Source organism: Protopterus annectens, chromosome 3.part0, assembly GCF_019279795.1.
Source record: "Protopterus annectens isolate FY-2018-M chromosome 3.part0, PAN1.0, whole genome shotgun sequence".
NCBI lineage: Eukaryota > Metazoa > Chordata > Ceratodontiformes > Protopteridae > Protopterus > Protopterus annectens.
The window spans coordinates 214490978-214517367 of NC_056731.1; the positions used below are offsets into that span (position 1 = coordinate 214490978).

At 39.0% G+C, this 26390-nt stretch overlaps 1 protein-coding gene across 1 annotated transcript in view; it reads right to left on the bottom strand.

Moving 5' to 3' along the window:
* Positions 1-26390, bottom strand: part of DNAH11 (dynein axonemal heavy chain 11) — a 4606558-nt gene that overhangs the window by 2492188 nt on the left and 2087980 nt on the right. Inside the window, exon 49 of the mRNA XM_044065542.1 lies at positions 19837-20076. Within this exon, the coding sequence (XP_043921477.1) occupies positions 19837-20076 (240 nt within the window). The remainder of the gene's footprint in view (positions 1-19836; positions 20077-26390) is intronic.

The following is a 26390-nucleotide window of genomic DNA, read 5'->3' on the forward strand; positions in this document are numbered from 1 at the left end:
CACCTGCGATTGTATTGTGTCTAGCCATGCCCCAATGAAATCTAAAACCTGGACTGGTTGAAGGTCAGACTTGTTCATACTGATCGTGATGCCCAACTGGTTGGCTAACTGAAGGAAGGAGTCCCAGGCCTGACATAGTAGATGCTCTGAAGGGGAGGTAAAGAGCCAATCGTCCAGGTACAGAAAGACCTGAATGCCCTGAAGCCTCAGATGAGCCGTACCACTGCCATTACCTTGGTAAACACCCAGGCGGCTGTGGTGAGACCAAAGGGGAAGGCTCGAAATTGGTAATGATTGGCTCCCAGCTGGAAGTGCAGGAATCTCTGGGAACACCTGTGCATCATGATGAGATAGTACGCATCCTGGAGATCAATCAAGCACATCCAGTCTCTGTCCTGTAGATAAGGCAGAATAGATTGAATCGTGACCATCCGGAATTTTGTCTTGATTACGGACAGGTTCAGTTGGGACAGATCTAATATTGGTCTGAGGTCCCCCGTCTTTTTTGGCACTAAAAAGAACCTGGAATAAATCCCGGATCCAGACTGGTCTGGGGGGACCAGTTGGATGACTCGTTTTCTCAGTAGTGAATCTAAATGCACTACTGCTTCCTCCTGCTGCATGGGTGGAACGTCCGGGAGGGTTTTGTTGGAAGGGGTAGATCCTTGAAGGGGACGAAATGTCCTCTGGATATGACTCGTACCACCCACTGATCTGTAGTGCTGGACTCCCATACTAGTGGGGGAAGCGACATATGACTCCTGACTGCATCCAAAGATGTACAGCCGGGCAACCCCTCAGGGTTGCTGTCCAGGTTTATCCAAGAAAGGCTCTCAGGACCCGAAATTCCTGGGACCCATTCTGCCTCTAGGGCAGTATCTATCATATACCCCTCTGCCTCTGGGGGAAGGTGAGTCCTGAGCATCCCAAGAAAATGCCTGAGACTTGTGGAACCACATCTTCTTCTGGCCTTGCTGGTTCCTGGAAAAGGACCTTTGAGGCGGTGAGAAGCGGATCCTGACTGCAAGCAGTGTCTTCCTGTCCGTCTCATTCTGGACTAAGATCTCTCTGAATGTCTTCCCAAAAAGGGAAGAACCATCAAAAGGGGTGATGGTGAAAGACGCCTTGAAGGGCTCTGAGAACTGACATAAGTGGAGCCAGGCATGGCACCAGATGGCATCACCTGACCCCGCCACCCATGCGGTTCCCTCCATGGCATGGGAGGGCAAATGCATGGACGTGTTGGCTACAGATTTGAGGGTGGCCATTCATGCATTGAACCTCTTCCTGTCCTCTGCCGACATGGACCCTGGGGATGACTCCGTGACTTCTTTTACCAGATCTCTCTGGAGTCAAATAAGGTGCGCCATGTAGTTCAGTGCCCTCACGCAGAAGGTCATTGAAGCATAGACTTGCTTCCCAAAACGATCCAATGTGTCAGGTGGATAGGCTGTGGAACTCTCCTGGGCAAGTTCCTGCTTGGTGGCAGCTGCCACCATCATAGCATCTACAGGGGACTCCTTGTGCCAGTGTAATTTGTCTGCGGGAGGACTTAAGACCTTGTCCGGGCACTTGGGTATTGGCTCTATGGTATCCAGCTCCTTCCGTGCCCTAGATGTTATTAAATCCATGAGTGGATCGGCAGGAGGGGACACCCAAGAGGTAGAAGGGCCTGAGCCGAATGACTCCAGAAACATGGACTCATCAGAGGTTGGTTTTGGGGTGGACCACCCCCCTCTTTGACGGAGGATCTCCTTGAAGTCTCCAAAGGAGACATCCTCAAGGGATGATCTTGGAGAACCTTCCCCTTCATCCAGGTCATCTTCTGTGAGGGACTCTGGAGGAGAGTCCAAGTGCCTCCTTTTACACATATGCTTGCAGGGGAGGCTCCTCAAGGGGACTCTCTGAGGAGGTCTCGCAAGCGGGTTGTTCTAAAACAGGAACATCCTGGGGCATTACAGGTATGGGCTGTCCCTGAGAGGGCAAGATGGTCGGACCTGCACTCAAGACCGGGGGGGGGGTCTGAAAGGACTCCGAAGACGAAATAGTCAGAGGCCTCGACCCTGCGAGAACCCTCTCCACCACGTCGAATGCAGAGGAGGAACTGACCTCCTGGGCTGAAATGGTGGAAGTCGCTCCCCTTGATCCGACCAGGGAGTCGGAGCTGAGACACCAAGGGGGATACTTCTATCCAACAAGATCGGAGCAGAAAGCACCCCCTCGGATCTGACCCTGAGTCTACGGCTCTGAGAGATCGGATCCAATCTATTCAGATCCGACACACTCAGGGCACTGGCCGGCGTCGAGGTACATGGTTATCATTGGCGCCGACCCCTCGACTCTGACCGTCCTCGGATCCAACAGCTCCAAAACCACGGGTCGGATAGGACAGGATTGGTAGATTTAAATACTGGATGAAAGCCGCCCGTTCCAGTGGGAGAAGCTCCTGGTAAGACCCCTATCTGGATTTGAGTGCGGATAAATCTCTGCATCATCTTGTCCATCTCCCCTTCAGATAGGCTCCAGGTAGAGAGGGAGGATGCAGCCAAAGTGGGCCAGGAGAGCCGGTGGGGAGAGGGCTTAGGTGGCGACCGGCTAACTAGAACCTCTGGCTCAGGGGGGATAAACTCGGGGACCTGAGCCGAAGGGAAACAGGCCTGGAAACAGGCTTAGTCTTTGGTGGGGTGGCCGGCCTCCAATGAATGGTCAGGGGAGCGCTTGAGAGGCCAGTCCTTCTTGACCTTATCCCCTTCCCCAGGCCTCTTGGTGGGTGGGTAAGTCCCAGAGGGCAAGGAAGGGGAAGACGAAGCAGCAGCCACTGCTTTCTTAGCGGGGGAAGGTGGGATGTCCATCCCAGCTGTGGAGGGCAGCAGGCCCTTGGCAATCAGTTTGTCCCACCTGTCCTTAAGAGCTCTGCGGTTAAACCCAGCGCAAATAGGACAGGGGGGCTGGAGGTGAGCCACCCGCAAACAAACCACGCACAGAGTGTGGCCATATGCCGGGGAAAGCTTATGGCCACACTCTGTGCATCTTTTGAAACCAGGTTTTGGGGTATCCATCATGCCTTAGCTGGTTCAAAGCAAACACACACACACACACACACACACACACACACACACACACACACACACACACACACACACACACACACACACACACACACACACAACAAACTACAAAGAACCCAGTGAAGAAATAGAAAAGATTAGGAGTGAAAAGGATAGTTATAAAGGTATCAAAAGTTAAATTTCACACTTTGTATTGCAACGCTACCATAATGGAGCTCGGACCACGCTGCTTCCTCTCAGGCGGCAAACGAGATTTGAAGGGAGAAGGAAGACAGGGGCATTATGGGCAAGAGTAGGAGCATGGAGCTCGGAGCCGTAGCTGGAAAATGTGGCCGTGTCAGATCCGATATGGATCCGAGGACCCACAGGTTGAAGTCAAATGAAGTAAATTACTTCAGATTTAGATTTAAGTGGAGAAATGCTATCATGAAAATAAATCTTTTTGCAAACAATATTTTTAGGTTATCAATCCAGAACATGATATTACATTAAATTTGATAAAGTCATTTTAATAGTATGGCAGGATATCTAGCAAGTGAAGCAAAAACAAATGCTACAGTAATAAACTATGCCCCAATACATGCCTTGGTACAGATTTCCCCTTTTTGTGGGATCAAGACAGGCTGAGATACTTGGAATTTGTCTAAAATAGGATGTTGACCAAGCAGCTAAATAAATGTGGGAATAAACTACTCAAAAGGTTATAAGTAAGATAAGAATATGGAAGCTTAGTTATGGACAAAGATAAGATACACGTGATTAAGCTGCTTTTGGTGCTGCTGATTTTTTATATATGTTAAGCTTATATATACCAAAAGAGATACCAGATATGGAAGCATATGAAAAAGGAAATTAAGAAGTTTCTTTATGATAACAAAAAAAAAGTGTGCAACAGGATAAAAACTAATACTGAGTTACCTCACAGCAAGAAGTTCTCCCATTCGATACTCGGCTTGGCTTTGGGAGTGCCTTCTGTGTGGAGTCTGCATGTCCTCCCCGCGGTTGGGTAGCATTCGAAAGACATGTGTGCATAAATGGGCATGCCTTCATTGAAGGTTGGGCATCGAGATGGCATCTCGGCATTTCATAAAAATCTACTGCCAATCATTAGTGGGCCGGTGTTCCACTGTGGTGACCCCTTAATGGGAAAAGCCGAAAGACAGCCAACAACAACTGACCAAGGTACTTGTTTCTTTGTAGCTTCCAGATTTGAAGGCAGATTATAAGGACACACAACATAGATCAATAGATTTGATTCAGGATATTGACTATATGCCCAAATGGAATACAATGGGATGCAGACAGAAATGTTTAGGTTACTGAACTCAGATTGGTTTGCACATACATTTCGAGTATTAGAGCTCAAGGAAGATCTGTAGAGGTTGTGATGTAATTTTGTTAAGTTATTTAATAGATTTTATAACTGAGACTGAAACATAAATGGCAGACTGGAAAACAGTATTAAATACAGCATACAATGCAAAATATTATGTTTTTAAACAGCTTTACTAAATTATCACTTAAGATATAGGCACACATAGTTTAACAGAAAAGAAAGCAAACCATATTAACACCTTTTTTTCGTTTACATACATTACATATATGCTTTCTTTCTTTACAACTCTAATTTAGTCCAACATTACATAAATTGCTCTATCTAGCCTTCCCTTAATGTTACATCTTCTACTGAACATTATTTTGCTAGTATTATTCCCACATATTCCATTTATTTCCATGTAATTTGCTCCTTCCCTTTTCCAAAGATCCCATTTTTAGTTCACTTACCTCTTTTACAATATTCAATACTTGAAATACAGCTGGATTAGATTTTGATTTCCATTTTCTAGTAACTGCTTTTTGGCAGCCAACAGAATTAAACCTAATAAGGGCTTACTATGTCTAGGCATTTCAGACAATGTGTCCCAGCTCAAAAGAATGATTTCTTGATTTACAGCCATTGCTCCCTCCAGCAAGTCTCTCTTGGAGTCCCACAGGGTTCCATCCTAGGACCTCTCCTCTTCTCTTTATTCATAAATGACTTACATGTAGCAATACCTCAAGCTACATGTATTCAATATGCAGACGACTCAACACTTATATGCTCTACTAACACCTCCTCTGAACTACAAACCCTAACACAGAATGTATTTAGCACAGTTGAGGCATGGTTCTTGAAACGCTGCCTCCTTTTGAATGCCAATAAAACCAAACTCCTGCTCTTCAGGCCTAATATTAAGTCCCCCCTCACAGACTTCTCTATTACTTCCAACAATAGTACACATATAGCCCCTGACTCTACCACTAAGCTGTCAGGTATTATAATTGACAATAACCTCACTTTTGATAATCACATTAATAACACTATTAAAACCATAAATAGAAAACTCGGCTCCTTATATAGAATTAAAACCTTTTTAACTCCACAGGCCAAAATTACACTCGCTCACACTCATCTTATTTCCACTCTTCTTTATGCTTCATCCATATACACTAACCTAAAGAAAAATAACCTCACTAAACTAGCAAATGCATACAATAGCATTGCTAGATTTGCCACCGGAAACCCATTTAGAACTCACCACTGTCAGAATCTACAACAACTAGACTGGCTAGAACTAAAAAATACGCTATTACTTTCCCAACTTACCTTTGTTCATAGGATATTTTACCAACCAAAAAATACCCCTATACTTTCTGACCTTATTTCTTCCTATTCTAACCTAAATTCATTACGCTCCTCTAATAAACTTCTTGTGAAGTTAACTAAGTCCAATAACATAGCAGGTGACTCACTATTCTCCAACACCATAGGTAAATACTGGAATCTTCTACCTACCATTCTAACTTCTACTTTGTCACCCTTCCTCTTTAAACAAAAGCTCAAACAACATCTAAAAACACTCTGGCTATGCCCATGCATCAGTCCCGACTAATCTTATGATTCTACTAATTACTCTTCTTTTAATCACCCTCTCTTACCTCTCTCTACTCACTCTCCTTGAGTAGACAATCTCTAAAACACCCTTGTTAATTAGCCTCTGATATGAATTAATATAGAACTCTCTATGGTTTATATTTACTTAATCAATTATACTCTTCATGAATGTTTTACTAAAGTATAACTCCCCTATCTTGTACTGTAAATAAAATTAGAGTAAGTGTCCTTCCCAGTATATATTTTCAACTAGTATAATCTAGATTAAACCTTATTTCTGTTTGTATTTTACTAACTACTTTCTTTCTTTATGTAAATGGCTTGTTTGTATTAACTTCAATGTGGAGCTTTTCTCCCCAGGCCTCTGCTGAAAATGGAAATGTATCCAGTTAGACTAGCCCGGTAAACAAATGTAAAATAAATAAAATAAATAAATAAAATAAAATAAATATGTCTGACAGAGTATTCTGTAGAAAATCTTTAAAATATGCCAGCTCATTATACTCCCAAAAAAACATGTTCCCATTTAACCCCTTTCTTCCCCATCAACATTTGCTATCTACATGAAGTAGTATTCTTTGAAGTCTGCTTAGGATATAAAATACATATGCAAACACTTCCAAGCAAAAATCCTAAACCTTATGGACTCTGAAGCATACTTGGGAGCCATACATATGTCTTTCCATTGTTCCCTTATAAACTCTTCTCAATCTTTTCCAACTTCAGATTGATTCTTATAGTTATTATGCAGTATATTATATGCCTACTAATTATCCACTTTTTCACAGGAGCTTGTGTTCTAGATTCAACTGAAAACTCTACCAGAACAGGACTTTCACTTAAGATTCCTTATACATTTCCCTGTGCCTACAGCCTAATATCACTCTCTGGAACGGAAGGTAGTCTCTAAAGCAATATTAGGTTTTAGAAGACAATAGCCTGGGGAGAACAAATAAAGATATTACAGATGTACAGTGGGAAGAAATATCTTAGATATGCAACTCAGTAAAAAAAAATTATAATTTTCACATGAAGATGTTTACTGAAATACTTCTGTACCCTACAAGATTTGTAAAAAATGTTCCCATAGACAAGAAACATATGTTGGAAATGTGATTGTTCAGAAGAGGTTCCTCACTATGAGCATATATTCAAGAAATGAAAGGAGTTGCTTTAGTACAAAAATGACTTGGATAGTACATTAAGTCTTACACTTGGAAGAGAATTTAACCTTGGTACAGAGGTGCTTTTATACTGAGTTGGGATAAAACAACATACACTAAAGAAAATAAACTGCTGTTATCTTTAGTACTGTTAATTGCTATGAAAACTATAAATAAAAAATGGAAAACAAAGACAAACCATCGATAAGAGTAATTCAAAAACGAGCCCAAAATTCAGATACAGAACTAATAACCATTAGAGATTAGAAACAGAATGTCATAGGAAAAAATATTGTTTTGTAATTTAAATTTGAAGAGGATGTTGACATTGAGCAAAATACTTAAGATCTATATCTAATAAAGCAGACTCAAACACAATATGAGAAGTCACTGGTTCAATTAAGACTTGTAGTAGAGTGTAAATAAAGTAAAGTGGTCACTAATTAGTTCCTGATCTGAAATTAGATTATAAATACTTAATGTGTGTTTAACTGTGTTTTCTTTAATGAACAATGTTAAATCAAACACGGAATTAAGGCTGAGTAGAATGGATGATTGTAACTCTTGGATTTACATGCTTGAAAATGCCAAGTTATTGATAACCAAAAGTGAGCACTGACTATATGACATGAGGCTGCTTTATCACTGCTGTACAAACATGAAATTATTAAAAGGTTTTAGTAACAATTAGTGTTGAAATACGTGCACCATGTGTGAGGATTGTGCATTATGGCATAATAAAAAATGCTGTTAATGTAAGTAATTACAGTGTTCAACAAAAAAAAAGAATGTTGATTCATGCATGGACAGGATAACAACAAAATATAATGAATGATTTACTGTACGAGATAAAAGAACACTTTTAATTGGTTTGTACCAGGACTCAACAGCAGAACAATCTTTGTCTTATATATTGCATTCATTCATTTTTATTTTGATTTTTTGAAGTTTATACAGATCCTTATATTAGTAAATTATTCAAACCATTTAATAAATGGTATGCACAATCCTGCAAAGGCCAGTAAAACTGCATAATAAATGCAACAAACTCTCTCAAACATCAAATAAAGTGTTCCATTGACCATTACTGCTATGTCAGAAACTTCACTTCCCTGGAAAGGCAGTGACCTATGAGTTGAAAAACAAAGTTTAGGGCTGCAATGACTAGAACATCCACAAGGGAGACATGTCAAAATGGTACAAAAAAAGTGTGTGTTTTGTACTGCTTTTCTGCATATTAACATCAAACTGTTGATGCTGTGGGTGTCAGCAAATTGGGTGAAACACAAAAGTTCAACGTTTGATATAGAATTTTGGCTAAGGACTGCAAATGAGGTCCCAAGAAATCAATCTCAGAGTCGCTACAGCTACAGTCCCATAAACCTTTGTACCAAAGCACTCATCCAGATTGCTTTGAGACACCTTAAGGCCATCATAAGTTTTTTTTTATATATATGGTTGCAAAGGAAAATCTATTTTTGGAGGCCACTTTACATACTTCAAGGAAATAGCTGTTTTTCTACCTTCAGAGTAAACTATTTTTATCAGTCCTTTTACTACAAAGGATTCCTAGGGCTCGTTTTTCCTTTTCTGCATCCGAGGTTTTACTGAAAGATTCTATTGATTTAAGAAAGCCCAGTTTATCTCAGGTGAAGGTGCTCATGAAACTACTTGAACTAAAGAACTATCTGGATGTTCTTTAAAAAAATCTTGAATGAAGAAATGTAGTAGGACCTGCTGGGAATTATTTACAGTGAAAGGACTGTGAGCCTTGGAAAAGAGATTTTCCTTTGTAGCTGTAACTGTTAGTTTTTAAGTACTGATTTAAGGTAGTGAATCTTACTGCCACTCAAGCAGTTTCTGATTACTTAAGTTTTTATTCATGAAGGCAATCTATTTCATCTATTTAATGTGTTTGGCACTGAAGGACTTTTTCTGTTTAAACTTGGAATTCCAGTTGTAGCAAGTCAGAAAGTTATTATTTCTAGCAGGTCTAGATTGTGAGTTAAAAGTGATATCTAAAGCTCTGCAATTAACTCACTGTGGAAACACTTGAGCATCCTATAATTGAACATCATTTACAAATCTGTACAAGACAAAATAAACTTTTAAACTCCCCAAACAATCTTTAATTTCGTAATTGTGATCTTTGACTGCTCTTATTTTTTAATATTACCTACATTACAGAACAAAAACTAGAACCATATTGTAATGTTGGTCTTATTGTACAAGGGAAAGAAAACAGTTAAGCATCTGGATGCAAAAAAAAAAACACAATCATTCTTATTAAGCTACCACATGTTCTTGTTTATTTACATGACTTTCCAACCAAATTCATTATTTATTAGAACGTCAGGATGAACGCAGTGGTTACACCCTGAAAATAATGGATTCTCTTACTTGTATGGGTTTTGTTTATTTTTTACTTTTTTCTTTTTATAATTAAAACAGACCTTATATTTGATATTCCATGAATGAGGATATTCCAAGTAATTTATGATGAGGTCATGAAGTTATTGAGCAGGCAATTTTGATATCAGTAAATTTGTCTAGGCTGCAGAGCTTATGCAAAGGTGCACTAGACATACAGATATAGAAAACAGATATGTATACAGGAGAGAGGCCTGTCATATTCCACTTAAGATCCTGAATTAATTCTTTAGCCATACACAGACGTGTCTACAGTTCAGCCATTCTGTAACTCATTTACTAATACACATTTTCAGAAAATGCATTTAGTATTCATTCATGAATGACAGTGTCAAAATCCCTGGAAATATCACAGAAAAGCACATCTACTAAGGGACATTAATATATTTTTATTCAGATGTAACAAACAGTTCAAGTTTCTTAGATAATGCTGATTGCCCAAGCACTTTACAAACATAAAATACATACATAAAAATGAACTAAAATAAAGCTGCAAACACAAAGTTATCTAATAAATGGTTAAGTGCTGAAAGAGCAAACTGTTATAACAAAGAAACATAAAATAAAAATCAGTAATCCATAATTATGGCTGTAAAACAACAGCATCAGTAGATATACCAACAATACAATCCATTAACAACCACTAGTCTCCAATCTAATAATCTGTTTTTAATCAGCCAAAGTAGCTTATGACCTCACATTTTACAAAAATGTGAAAATAAATATGGGTCCTGCAAGTTAGTAAACTACTACCCCCTGAAATCACAAATCCTTCACAGTACTACACAAATATTCAAAAAAACAGACGACCAAAAGTTTAAATCAATGGGTATCATTAGTTTCCATCACATGTTTAGCTAACACATTGATTTTTTTCCTATTGTGTACATCATTATTGTGCTTAAGCTCTCTTTCCTGCAATGTTCGATTGGTTTTCCCAATATAAAACCTTTTGATTTAAATTTTTGGTTTTGCATAAAGTTAACACTAAAATAAGAGGTGGTGATATAGCTAACGAAACAGAGTATATAGAGTTAAGATGGATTCTTGACCTAATGGCTACTGTGTACCTGGGTCTAAATAATGCTGTGTCTTTAAAACCTGCTCTGAAGACTTGCATCATTAATTGGTATTGTGTGACTTGACTTCTTTTAACTGTATGGCTGGTTATTTGTATATAAGGTTTTTTAAAATGTGTTACTTTTTATGGTCTGAAGAAGCAGGTAAGCCGCGAAAGCACTCACCAGTTCATTTTATGCACGTTTATTATTGTTATTAAAATTGGTTTTTACTCAACTTCAGCCTTCTGGACATCTGTTTTTGGAATATTATTGCGTTTGACTTAGTCTGGGTTCCTACTTAGCTTTTGTTTCAACAGTACTCCACAAATGCCAAAAGTTTGAGAATCCCAGGAAAACCAGCATTATGTCTTCAGACTAAAAGTAGAATAGGTTGAAGGTATAACTCTAATTTACAGTTCTGATTGTTTTGTTTTCTCACACGAGAGAGAACTACAACACAAGTATGCAGGAAATGAAGCTGTCAATATCCAAGATTCCCCAGATGTCCTGGGACAGCCAATTCCAAATTTATTTATTGGAGAATTCCAAAAGTGCTGAATCTGTCACCAAAAACATTGCTGAAACCGTCACGGCATCTTTATGTTCTCAAGCCAAACAACAAAAGTCAAACAAATATTAAATTGTATTGTTGAACTTACAAGCTAAATGTTAATGCCTTGAATCTAAAGTATTTAGATGTTCCAAAGGGCCATAGAGGGAATAGTACTGAAGGTCTTTATTAGTTAAGTTCCTACAATTCTAATGCCTAAACATATTCCCCAAGATTTGTTAATATAATCACAAAAGCCAAACCAAGCCGGTAAAGCAGACACTGAAGGAGATAACATCTTGAGAGTAACGATCAATATTATCAAAACTACTTCACTGAAAATCTATTTTATTCAACAATTTCCTTTCAAAGCATTTCTCAAGCAAAACAGTCAAATAGGCCTATACACAGAAGGACCACTTTGTAGACCACATAAAATGGGTTATTCCTGCCAATTTCCACAAAAATGGTACAAAACAGTGTTTTCAGACAGATTAAGTAGGTAGCAATTAAATCCTTTAACTTATCCATCAATGTGGATAAGACTACTTCAGGTAATCTATCAGATTCTCTGGTGTATTACTCTATTTTCCCTACAGCTTTGATAACACCTTTTTAAGTCATTGTTTGACAAATAATGTTTTTAGCAGTTAAGTCAGTTGGTTTAGCATCACTTTGTTTCAAAGAAATTTGAGATGTGCCAATTAAGAGTGCAACAATACTTCTAATGCCTCTGTACATTTTATTACCCCTAATCTAACACTAAGGGCTATGGATCTTATTCTTGTTTTTTTACACTTATTAACACAACAACAGAAGTTCCTGTGATTACTATTCAAACCTTGCATAAATGAAAGTTAATGTACTTATGATAATGAAAGACCCATGTTGTCTTCTTCAGTCCTTCTCAACCTGTGGATTTTCTGATCCGATCAGATCCAAAGCTGGCAATTATGAGTTTGGCTCTGAAGCTCTATCTCCTCTCCCATAATGCACTACAACACTTAATCTCTGCAGATTGAGTTTGCCCGTACCATAAAGACAACAATCGCTAGATCATAAGAACCAGAATACCTACAGTAGATGTAGACCTAGCAAGATCTTCTAGAAAGCAGCTTCAGGAAGTCCATCTAGGACATCTAGAAACAAAAACAATTAACATGACAATTTGGATGGGGGAGGAGATGTTGAGATTGACTTCTTAGGTAAGAACATAACTTTCATATCTGATGCTGTCTTTTCAATCTGCCTCAAACTGTGAGACACAGTCCCCATCTAGGCAGTCCTGGATAACATTATAGAATGATATTCCTGAAGATGGTAGAGCCAAAAGCTGCCATCGACCTTGACTGAACATCAAGATTATAATGTATAAGGAAGGTATGAGCACTAGACCATGTAGGTGCTGAGCAAAGGTCATCCAAAGATGCATAGTTAAAGAAATTTGAACAAGTAGATACTGCCCTCACACTGTGAGTTTTGGGTTTGGATTGTAAGGAAAATATTTTGGTATTACACGTATAGGAGATACAGTAAGAAAGTCATCTGGACAAGATAACTTTAGATACCCCTATTCCCAGTTTCTCTTTGGAAAAGGAAAAAAAAATAGCGGTCAGACTTCATAATGTCCTTTAATCTATGTAAATAAAATCTGAGTTGATGATATAGCTGTAGATAGTGAAGAATGTATTCATCTTTATTGGCAAAGTTTGGGGGAAAAATACTGGTAGATGGATAGAATGATTTAAATTAGACTCATAGGACACCTTAGATAAAAGGCAGGATTACGCCAAAGAAATTCTTTGTCTTTATGAAATGGCATGTATAGTGGTTTACAAGACAAAGTCTGAAGTTCTGACTCTCTCTTGGCTGATATAATTTCTGCCAAGTGTATTCCATGACAAGAGTTTCAAGTCCACTGTGGCTGCAGGATCAAAACGGAGTAAAACTGTAATATCCAAGGGAGGAACAGGATTTCTCAACAGATGCCTTAGCAGAAAAGTTCCCTTTAGGTAGTAATCTTCAAGGAAGCTATAGGTGAATGATTGTGCCCAATGTGGAAATTAGAAATTGCCATATGGTGAACCTTAATTGTAGAATAACTTAGTCCTAAATTAAAATGATTGATAAGAAATCCACCAAAACAGGCATCTAAAGGGAGCTAAAAGTGGATCTAGCCTCTTAAGGCAGCCAAAATTCTAAACCATTTCCATTTACTGTTACTGTAAGTCTTCCTGGTGGAAATCTTTTGATAGGAAGTAAGGATGTACACTACTGTAGCAGACAACTTAGGATTTCTGGTTGTGACTGGAAAAGGAGGAATCATGCAGTCAATCTGAAGGATTTGAGGTCTGGCTGAGGCTTGCTGGATGGGTGGGAAATCAGATTCAGAACAGGGTTCAAAACCCATGGACAGTAAACTACATAAGGTCAAAGGAAGGGGAATCAAACTTGTCTGATCCAGAAAGGAACAATGAGGATCACCACTGCCTTGCACCTTCTGTTAAAACTGGACAAGCAGGGGAGTAGGTGGGTATATCTGCAGGAGGCCAAGCCTGAAACAGAGCATCTCTAGATGACTTTCCCTCCTGAGGGATTATGGCAAAGATACTGTTGCACATGGAATTTTCCAGGCTTGTGAATAGGTTGCAGTAAGGCTGGCCCCGGTGGCTGAAAATTTCTGATTGCCACTGAGTGACTGAGGGACCACTTGCGAGGCATTAGCATACACAGCCCAATCTGTCTGCTAATATGTTGGACCTGCCTGAGATGTGCACTGGTATGAGATAACTCTAGTAAGATATCGCCCATTGTCACAACCATATGGCCTACCAATATAGGGGACAACAGTAGGTTCCATCTTGTTTGTTGGTGTACCAGACTATCGCCATATTGTTGGTCTGGATCATTAGCACAGGTTTAGGGAGGTAAACCAGGAAAACTACTCTCATCTCCAAAACAGTGACTTGCAGGACCATTCTCACCTCAAAATCCCTCCCCCACAGCAGCATAGAGGCATCTGTGGTTACTATGGTCATGAGCCATGCAAATACAAAGGGACATCCTAGTGAAACCAGATCAGGGGTCAGCCATTACAAGATGTGCTGGCAGAAACTTTTAGTGAGTCTTATCAGATGTTGCACTGAATGTGTCTTTAAGGACCAGTGCACTGACAAAGGTCCACTGGAGTAGCCTCATGTAGAACTAGTGTAATGGCAGCTGCCATATAGCCTAGAAGGCAAAGAATCAGAAAGGTGTGTGGCCTCTGAAGAACAAGAACTTGACAAGCCTGAAGGCATAATGAAGACAGTTTGGAAGGAAGAAGCCTGACAATTTTTGTTGTGTTATCCAGATGGCACCTTATGAAATCCAAAGGCCTGCACTGTCTCCAGTTTTGATTTATTGAAATTTACAGCAACTCCTAAGGAATGGCACAAATGGAATAAGGAGCCTTTCACTGAAATTAATGCTGCTTTTAACAAATCAGTAATGAGCCAGTCATCCAGGTACAAAACACCTGGAATTCCTGCAGCCTGAGCTTTGCTTCCACCACTGCCACACATGTGTTGAGCGCCTAGTAGGCTGACAGGGGTCCAAATCACAACTATCAAAACTGATGACTGACCCCTAGCTGGAGGCACAGGAACCTTCAGGATTGTATGGCTATCTTTATGTGATAATTAGCATCCTGGAGGTCTACAGAGCACATCCAGTCATCCTTCCTCAGTAGAGACAGAATGGACTGTACCATGATCATCCAAAATGTAGTCTGTTTGACAAATAGATTTAGTCTTCTGAGTTTCTTGTTTGTCTGCGGTACTAAAAAGAACCTTGAATAGACACTGGATCCTCTGTAGTCTGGTGGGAACTCCAGGATCATGCTTTTTGTTAATAGATTTTCTATTTCTTTTTGCTGTTGCCCTTCTTTGCCACAATGGAACATCTAGAAGGGTCTTTTGATGAAGACTCGGAAGGAACTGAAATTGGATACTGTAGCCCCCTGGTGATGATTCTCACACTCAACAATCAGTGATAATGGCCTCCCAAACTTAAGGGAGGAGAGCTAAGTGCATCTGGACTGCCACCAGAGACAAGCAGCTAGCAAACGTTCAGGAGTGCTGAAAAGGTTTTTCACAGAAAGGAACCCCAAACCTTTGGTTCTGCAGTCTGCTCCTGCCCCTAGGATGGAATCTGTTAAAATTTTACCTTTCTGGCCTGGGATGGCCCTACATCCATGAGCTTCTTGGACAAACAGTTGGAATTTCCAAAAGTACAACAGTTTATCCCCATTCTGATTACAGGAAAAGGTCCTCTGAGAAGGGTAAAAATGGGCCCTATGGCAGAAAATGTTTTTCCATCCTGTAGGTTAATAAGTATTTTTACTTTTGGTATAAACAAGATGGAACCATCACATTTGCATTTAGAAAGAAACCCTTAATGCTTTCCACAAAACAGCATAGGTGCATACAGGCATGACAGCAAACTGCTATACTGATGCCTACCATTCTGACCAAACAATTAGCTGCTTTCTACAGCAATCATATAGAAATGTTTGAAATGGGCATCATGGGCACCATACTGGGTTTCCACAGATGTTCAAGTCTCAAATGTCAAAAAAGATGTAAGGATTATTAAATTCACAGGCTCATAAGCAAGTGTTAGACTAGCTGCGTTTGTGGGCCCTTTTAAGCCCAGCCAATTTTTCCCTGGTGAGAATCAAACCCTCTACCTCTGGTTTGTGAGGTAAACACCTTAACCATTATACAAACCCCCAATCCCTATGTAGCTTAAGTCTAATGAGCCATATAGTTCAGCACACAAAGGGCAAAGTTTGCTGAAGCACACACACACTTCCCAAACCTGTCCAAGATCCTAAAGTCTCTGTTAGGAGGGTGGAGTGTTGTGCTGTTGTCTAAGAGCTCCTTCCTGGTGCCTGCGGCTACCACAACAGTGTTGGCATGGCCTGTTCTTTGGGGGACCAAAATCTTTTTAGGGATAACGTCTCAAGTTCCCTTCACGCCCTCTGAGACATCAAGTCCACAACAGCATCTGCAGGGGGTACCACAAATGCCACAGATGGTCCTGCACTGAAAGCCTCAAGAAACATTGACTCCTTAGTGGAAGGGGTGTCAGTGGTCCAACCTCCCCTCTACTGCAGTAATTCTAAGAGAACCTTACCCCTTATTGAATTCAGTGTTTTCCATTAAAGATATCAATGGGAATCCAAGGATCACCTTTTCAGTGATGCTGTGTTCCTCCAGGGGGAGGGGGTGTTGATGCTGGTGAAGCTCCTGGGGAGCCCTATCTTGGAACAGCTTAAGGCTTTGTAATGCAGCCCCAAACCCAGATAAAATTATATGTAGCAGAAGACCCAAGAAAACTGGAGACCTGGGCTTAATCTAAAACAAAACAAGGCTCCCTAACTCCAGAGTGAGAAATAATACTCTTCACCTCAAAGGCTTACACTGAGGTTGGGTGCCTATGACATGGACCTCCGCTGATCTGAAGACCTCTAAGAAATGTCACCCCCAGCCCCAAACTCAGCTGTATCTGAGGCCAAGACCAGTGTAGAGATGTCTAGGGCCAAGGCATCGAGGGTCTCAGAAATCCTCAAAGTCAATCCCAACCCCTAGCTGCCAGCTCTGGCTTCACAGCTCCAGGACACAGTCAGTTGTGAAAAAATCAGAGCTGACTGTGTTAAGGTCATCAATGGAGCTGAAGATGCCCACATAGTCGGTACCAAAGGAACCCTATGGGCAAGATTCAGATCCACAACCACTGGATCCAAATTCAGACCAGGGAATGTGAAATAAGAATTGGTGTGGTGGGACCAGCTCTCTCCACCCTCAGGATGGAGTGGGAAGGAAGGATCCCCAAGTCAGTCTGAACTTTCAGAAGGCTCCACATCCTTTTGCCCAAATCCACATCTCTGATACTTTTTCAGGACCTGGTGGACCTACAGGGCACCAATGAAGACAGATTACAGGGTCGATATAGTAAAAGTAGGAGACCAAACTCAAGGAGTAACAGTTTCAGTGAAAAAACAGTTCTGGAGTAACATCAGCTACTGGAGATCAGTACCAATATAGCTCCAATATTGTAGCTGCAGTATGACACTGGGCAGCCGATAATTGAGGCTAGTTTTGTTCTGAAGTTGGAGCCAATGAAATGGGTGATCTGGACCACTGTTGTTCCAATGCTGGATCCAAATGGGGAGATGATGAAATAGAAGATATGGGGATCTTCTGCGCCAGCTCATCCAAAACTCCACTATCTGCAGGTCTCTTCCTACTCTCCTTTTCTTTCTCTTCCTTATCTTTCATATCTTTATCCTTCTTGTATTACTCATAGGATTTCTTTGTAGAAGGGGACTCAGAAACAGAAAAGCCAGAAACTGCAAAGGGACCAGAGAGAAGTCTTTTAACAATCAACTTAGTGTGTCAGTCAGCTAGAGCCCTAGACCCAAAAGATCATCATAATCCTGCTTCCAAATGGATGGCGCAGTGGTTTGCATTGTCACCTCATAGCAAGAGGTTCTGCTGTTTGATTCTTGTCTGGGGTGCCTTCTCTGTGGAGTCTGCATGGATGGCACAGTGGTGCAGTAGTTTGCTTTGTCACCTCACAGCAAGAGGTTCTCCAGTTTGATTCTCGGCTGGGGTCCCTTCTGTGTGGAGTCTGCATGTCTTCCCTGTGTTCGTGTAGGTTTCCTCTGGATGCTCCAGTTTCCTCTCACCTTACAAAGATATACATCTGTAGCATTTCTCCCCACTCTTCTGCTGAAAACTGGCTTGTTCCAAGTTGGACTTTTCCAGTAAACAAATGTTAAATAAATAAACAAATAAATAAATGAATAAAATGTGAACAGACCTTAAACAATACACACATTGTGACTACTGCAAAGGCAACTTATGCCAACAGTCCACACGTTTTAAAACAAGAAGGCTTTTCATTCATTATTTATACAAAAAGTAAACCTCTATCAGACAAAAAAACAGAGAGCCTTTCAGGAAAAAAACTTTCAAGCTGAAGTTACTAGAAGCAAAAGAGAGAAGAAATGCCTTAATGGCCTAGATAAAGGTTTCCAAGACTTCACAGACAACATCAAACCTCTAATAAATTTTTTAACTTTCTTTTCTAATTCAGCAAAGAGAGAAAAAGAGGAGAAGCAAGAATATGACCAAAGAACATTTAACTCCCAAAGGAAATAAAAAATGCCACTAAAAAACTCATCTCAGAAGAACTCCAGAGGCCACATCCATCATTACGTGCGGCAAACAACATCGGAGGAGATTACCTCCTGTAGTGCATTATGGGAGAGAAGCTAGAACTTCGACACCAAAACCTTAGTTGCTGGACATGGATCCAAAAACCCATAGGTTGAAGTAAATGGAAAAGACAACACTGGATCTAGTTTCACTTTAGTTATTCTAAGATCTTTAGATACTCTATTGTAATAATATTTATTTGAGAAGACTGACGTTTTAGTAACAAATGGATATGCTTATTCTTATTACATAATTTACTTAGATGTTTATTTCCCAAAACAGACTTACCTGAATATTTACAACTAACATTCGCCTTGGGTACATCAACTATTAATAAATCCCTTTTATCATACAAAATACTCCAATACTGTTCACTGTTAACTCCATTAAGAGATCTTACTAATTCCATAATGGCAGTAATACAGACTTTATAATATTGAAAATTAGAAAACAATCTGTAAATATCAGAATAAGCTTGTTTGTTGACCTCTGAAGACAGCTGCACATTGACATGGCTATGGCAGGTATTACCTCAAAATGACATTATGTTAACATCGCTTACAAACTTGTTACAGTTGCATAATATTAAATCTAATGCATTATTCTCTCTCATGAGGTAAAAAGCAACTGCTTTAAGCTATGGCTGTTTATAAAGTCAAGAAACGTACATTCTTATCAGGTTGGATCTATGATAAAATTTTAAATCAAAGCCCAGGCAATTTAATGCCACACTGGTAGGATTTCATTAGAAAAAGATGACCACGATAGCACTTTCAGAAATTGCAAATGATAAAAAGAACACATACTAAGTATTGTATCAGAAATATATACAACAAATAAATAAATAAAGCTTCCGTTGGAAGCACAATCTAATAATTCCGCATCTGTGATAGTTAAAACAATACAGAAGTCTAAGCTGCTGTGTGTATAGACCAACACCACCTCTATGGGAAAGTTTATGACAGATACGATACCACACATAATGAAGAACAGTAGTTGTATCATTTGTTTTAAACCATGTTTCTGTTTTAACACAGATCTCTATTGAGTTACTGGTTATAATAGTTCACTAGTTTTATTATTTATGTCTCTCATTCAACATCTTTCACAAGTTCTTATTCATGTAACATCTCGATATGTAGGATGTCCAAAACTGTTTTTACTGAAGCCACAGCTTCCTTCTGTTGACACAAGCAACTAATTTCACTCTTGCATTATAGAAAAAAAATTACATGCAGACAATAAAGTACTCCAAGTTACAACACCTGGAAATAATGATTTTACCAACTAAGGCATGCACAAGGGAGTTGGCACAACAAAATGCAGAATACACAAATTATTTCTTACAGGGGAAGTATAATTACCTGAAAAATGCTGGAAATATCCCTTAGGTTAAAGATGTAATGGAATTTGATAGCAGTAGGAAGAAAGTTTTGTACCATCTTCTGATGAAGCCATCTAGCTGCTTTCACTACTTCTGAACTAGTCTTCATTATGAACGGAGTGAAAGAGTGCTTCTGAAAGTGGAAGCTAAGTATCTTAGTGTAGATGGTTTCCAAAGCATCAGCTGAAGGGAAGTTCACAGCAAAGACTGTAAAATGCCTCTAAATAAACAAAAGAAAAATAATTGCAGATTTATGACTTTTCTTTCACAGATCCTGTCAACTAATAGATTCAAGCCACCCTTAAATGATCTTTCTTGCACTGCCTCCACAACTGATCTTTAATGGTGTCTAGCTTTCCTCCACTGTCATTTCCTACAGGGCCAAGAATACACAAGGCTACATGCTCCACCTCAAAAAATCCAAATCCACCAGAGCCACGAGAGCAAGAGACTTAAACCTCAACACGGATATAAATAGGACGTGCTGGAGGGACAGATTCATCACCCAGAGACTCCCTACACTATGGAACAGAATCCCAGTCCATGTGAGGCAGAGCCCCTCACTGACTCTGTTCAAGAGAAATCTTGACGAGTGGATGGGAGATCGTAGGTTTACCCCGGGAATCATCTCTGTGTCACTGCTGGACAGAGGCACAGCAAACTAATGGGTATAGTATTCTCATCCTAAGGGGTGGTAAAAGCCACACACACTCTGGCTAGGCTTATAAATGCCTTAGGGCAGATAGCCTAGTATGAACCTATGAACCTATGAACCTACAATTGCTCAGAATGCAGACAATGGTGCTTCATTTTGTCTTGAATTTGCATAAAAACAGTGGATACAGATCATGTAATGTATCTTGGTAGTGTTTCTGGTTTTGTGGGGCAGGGTTATTAGAATGAGCAAGATTGTTGAAGTGACAACCAAACTATTCTGGAAGTCATACAGAAGTTCATATACATTCCTCTACTGACAGGAACACAAGTATCCAAAAGAACATTCAATATCCAAAGAGGCCTCTACAGAATGCTTCTATACCCATCCCAAAACTAGAAATGTCAGTAAAGTATGTGAAAGAAAACATTCCGTCTTCTATGCCTTAATACAAGCACACAGTTTTGTTCATGGGTAAGAGACAATGGCAATTAAATTTGATATATTGTAAATCAACTGTAGAAGCCAGTTTCATAAACACTAATATGAAAACCTGCTGATTTCACAGAAGAGCCCTCAGAGTTTTTTCCAGTTAGCTCACACATATACAGATATAAACACACACACACACACACACACACACACACACACACACACACACACACACACACACACACACACACACACACGAAAGATATAGGACTCCCAACAACACAAGATAATCCATGTAACTTATTTATCAATGAATTTATAGTTAATGTTGATGAAATGTAACCCCATCTCCCTTCTCTTCATTATGTCCAATGCCCTGTCAAATTTACGTACCCATTTCGGTTCATGCATTGCTTTAAGCAATCAATTCCAAGATTACCTACCATCTCAAAAATACATATTTCCTCCTATCAAGTTTCACACCTCTTCCATCTACTTGTCATTCTGCTCTTTTTTGCTAAACATCTCTCCACATTCATCAATCCTATTCATCCTAGAAGTTCAAATATATCCTTCTCTCTCTCTCTTTTCAGGGATACAAATTCACTTCATACATATATTTCCAATCATTCCTCTTATTTTCATGTCTATTCTCTTCACTCTCTTTATTGAATTAAACTTCCTTTCCCAATAAAGTCACATGAACTTTACATATTACACAAGGTTAAGCCTCACCAGAGACATAATCTGTGCATCTGATGGCTTTTTATGAAATGATCAGAGTGGAGTGACAGTTTTTCATATTTGTGTTTATAAAATACATTCTCCCAGTCTCTTACAAGTTGCTGCCCATTCTAGAGTGATTGTGTGGACAGCAGCATGTTAATACCCTTATTATTCTTTAAATATCTAACTTTAAAATGATATACACAACCACACATGCATGTACACATATGTATGTGTATGTATGAATGTATGCAGCTACTTAGTAATCCCCTTTCCAAAACGTAAACATTTTATTACCACCTGTTCTCCAGTTTCTGGATGACAAATGCAAATTTTAATCCCTTTCAATACGATTTTGAACAAACACAGTAAAATGTTGTCTTTACATTTCACTTAAAGCAATTACACTGTATTTGGAGTCCCTACACAATAAAAAGCTCTGTCTAATAGTATACAAAAATACAAGACACGTGTCTTCAGCAACATGATTTATTAAATTCTCAGCAGTGTCAGTCTCTATGGTACGCCAACCATATGTATAGTGGTCAGGTGTAGGTGTGACATACTTCAAGACTTTATCTAATTAGCAGGGATTACATACTTCCAGGCCTCACAAAAGTATATAACAATGTCAGTTTTTCCTTGTTGGATAATCTCTTAAGTAGAGTTGTTTTTTTTTTTTTAAAATAAGCAACATCTTTATTAAATTATCATGTATTTCATAGGCAATCTTACATTTATATAAAAGAAAATAAACCACACCAATACAATCTCAGTTGCAGGCATTATACATTACAAACCATGCCAACACAACTGCAACTGCAAACATTACACACCACTTATAATATATCCAGTGATTGTCTATCATCCATTACATAGCTCATTCAAATCCTGCCTTCTTTTAAACCTTGTTCCTCTTCTTCAAGTATTGATCCCACACTTTCCATTTTTTCGTATGCAGTTTGCTCCTACCCTTTTCTAAATATCAAAATTCCAGTTGTTTTCTCTCTCTTACTATCTTCGCTACTTAGTAAAGTTGGTTTAGACTTTGATTTCCATTTTCTACTAATTGCTTTTTTGGCAGCCATCATAATTAGACTCAGCAAGGCCTTACTATGTCTAAGCAATTTCGATTATGTATCATACCTCCTTGACAGGGAATGCAATCTCTAATGTGCAGTCCAAATAAGTTCTTGGCATCTTCCCATTCTATTACCTTTCCCTCCCTAGTTATTTGCTTCCAATACCTTGGTTCCTTTGTCACTTTTTCTCCAATAAATTCCAGCCCCCTCTTACCTACTGTCTGCAGCCCTAATTAGACTCAGCAAGGCCGTACTATGTCTAGACAATTCCAATCCTGTATGATAGCTCAAAAAATAATTTCCCTAGTTACTCCAATTTACTCACCCGGCATCTCTGACTAATCAGTATGTAGGGAATCTTTAAAGTCTGCCAACTCATTACACTCCCAGAAAATATGTTCCCAGTTACCTCTTTCTTTCCCATCACACCTTCAACATTTGCTGTCTACCTTAGGAAAACGTCTTTGGAGTCTACTTGAGGTATAAAAATACCTATGTAAACACTTTCAAACAAAGATCCTAAATCTTCTAGATTTTGTTGCATATTTGGGAGACATACATACATCCCCTCATTGTTTCTTTGTGAATTGTTTATCCAGTCTCTCTTCCCAATACCTCCTAAACTCCTTTGATTGATCCTTATAGTTATCATCCATCATTTTATATGCTCTACTAATTACTCCTTTTTTCATGACAACATTTGTTCTAGATTCTACTAAAAACTCTACCAGTGCTGGTCTTTCATTTAGGACCCCTCTATTTCTTTCTCTTTGCCTATACTCTGATATCAATCCTTGATAGGGAAGGCACTCTCTAACCTGTAGTTCAAATAAGTTCTTGGTGTCTTCCCATTCTATTACCTTTCCCTTTCTAGTTATTTGCTCCCAGTGCCTTGGTTCCCTTTCCAGTTTTCTGCAATATATTCCAGCCCCCTCTTGCCTGTAGTCTGTATTCTTAATTGCAGTCATTCCTATTGGCAGAATCTTCTTTCTCCGTTCCTGTGTTGGCTTAGTTCTCAGAATACTGCTACTTTATTAATTTAATATTCTGCGTGGTTACTGTTGTTCTCCTTAAAGGTATGCATCCAAAATTCCAGTTACTTATTGTTCCTTGAGCCCCCCCATTTCATCATCATCTCTTTCCATTTTGAATTGTGGTTTTCTGCTTGTGTTATATACAGGAGCCTTAACTGTGTTGCTCTGAAATGCCCCTTCAACTAGGCTAATCCCAATCGACCCTGTTCTACTGCAAAAATAAGCTTCCCCTCCCAGGTAAAATCCTTCAGCTCTTTGTTAATTGCTATCCACAACTTATTCTCTGGTTGATAAAAATATGTCTGACCTGTATATAAGACTAAAGTGACTAAAAACATTTTAACTGCTTGTATTTTACTACTGATATCCAAATAACAGAGCTTCCATTTTCTCAGTTCTTGTATTATTTTGTGTTTAGTCTGTTCAATCATATCCTTAGCTGCCACACCAGTATCATTTTTAATCCATATCACTTTATCATGTCCCCATAAGCATGGATATTGTTAAACCAGTATGTGGGAACATAATTTACCGCTATTGCTTATGTTTTAGCTTCATTAATTTTGTATCTCAAAAAGGTCTGAAACTGTATCAATATGTTCCACACTACTGTAATGTCCCTTTCTGTTTTTTTTTTCAGGTATAAAATAATGTCATTTGCAAACAGAACCAACTTTTATTGACTACCATACCAGTTTTATCCCTGAATTTTTAAATCCCTTATTTTCTTTGCCAATGGTTCTAAATATAATGCAAATAAGAAAGGAGAGACAGAACAACCCTGCCATCTTCCTCTGTTCAAGCAGAGATTATCAAAGAGGATCCCAGCTACTTTAACTTTCGTGTCCGATCCCTCACATATCCTCCTAATCAACCTTATAATTTTATCAAGCAATGCATATGCTTCCATTGCTCTGCTCATAAAGTCTCAGCTTACTCTATCAAATGCTTTCTCTGCATCAAGACCCACCAACAACAGTGGTATTTTCTTACATTCTGCTTCCCTCTGGCTCATCAGTGTTCTGTTAATGTTGTCAAATGTTTGTCTTCCCTCCACACAAACCACATTGAGCCATATCTATCAATTTGGCATTACTTTTGCCATTTTTTTAGCCATTATAGACATAAGCACATAGTAATCATGATTTAATATTCCAATGGAGTTGTGTGAAGCTGGATCAGATGGATCTTTATCGTCTTTAGGTATTACAGCTACTACCACTTTCTTCCAGGATGCTGGTACTTCTCTTCCTCTTAAAATACTGTTAAACAAAAGCTTCCAGATTATCAGTTGTTCCCTCCAAGCTTCCAAATTTCCACAGGAATACCATCTGTTCCTGGGGACTTTCCTGTAGATTAGTTATACATCACCATTTTTATCTCATCTCCTCCTATTCTAAATGTTATCAATTGAGCCTCCTCAACCTCTAACATTGGAATAGTTAATTCATCCATAAACAGTTCCATTTGCACCTTTTCTTGATTTCCACATTTCTCTGCTTTGTACAGACTTTTTTTCTGAAATATTTCTAATACTTCTACAGGATCCCTTGTTATCTTCCTTGTTGTATGCTCCCTAAGCTTGGTGATAGCCCTTTCTACTTTCTGTTGCCCAAGTCATTGTGCTAAAAGTTTTTGTGCTCTAGAGTTATTATCAAAAACATTTGCTTAACAGCAATCATTCTAAACTTATGAATATTATCAAGGTAATCCCTTATTTTCTGTTTAGCATTCTACAGTTGCTCTTCTTGTTCTGTTAGATTCCCTCTATTTTGCAATACTTTAACATTTGTCGGTCCCTCTAAATAATTCTTGTTACTTCTTAACCGTATCTCCCTTTCTTTTATTTCCACCCTATTTTTAAATTCCACTTTAATTTTTTCACACCCCCAGCTACATTTTCAGAAGAAATGTCTATCTTCTCTAATAGCTCCTGAATAATTTCCACTACCCATTCCTTAAATTCTTCTCTTTTCAACAGATAGGTGGGTTATTGCCAGTCTCCCATTTTTATTTAAGCTATTATTGGTGCATGATCTGAAATAGTTATTAGGTGTGTATCAAGACCATCAATTAAACGCACATGTTCCTGTGAATTATACATTCTGTCTAGCCTTCCCCAGTTTTGTATCTTGGGGAATAATTTGTAAATTCACTCTGAACTCCTAGTACTGAATTCAAATCTTCAATGCCAGATATTTTCATAAATTTCTTTAAAAATTTACCCTCCTTTGTTATATTTTCCCTTCTGCCCCCCCCCCCCCAACACATCTTCACTGTTCCAAATCAAATTCCACTCCCACATACAAGTAATATCCTTTGCTGAAAGCTGATTATTTCTCCCAAAATTACCTTAAGCTCCATTACAGCAGTTTTTGGTAGAATATAAATACATGCCGGTGTAATCCTCCTCCCTTGCTAGTAGCCCATTAGTACTACAAATCTTTCATTGCTGTCTTCTTTTTTTATCCTCTTCTATTACTACTGGACCGCATCTTGCAATTAATATTAGTACTTCTCTCTTTCTTTGCCCAGGTATTCTGCAGAATAACCACCCTGAAAACCTTTCTTTATCAAATTCACATGTTCAGTTCTTTCCAAGTGT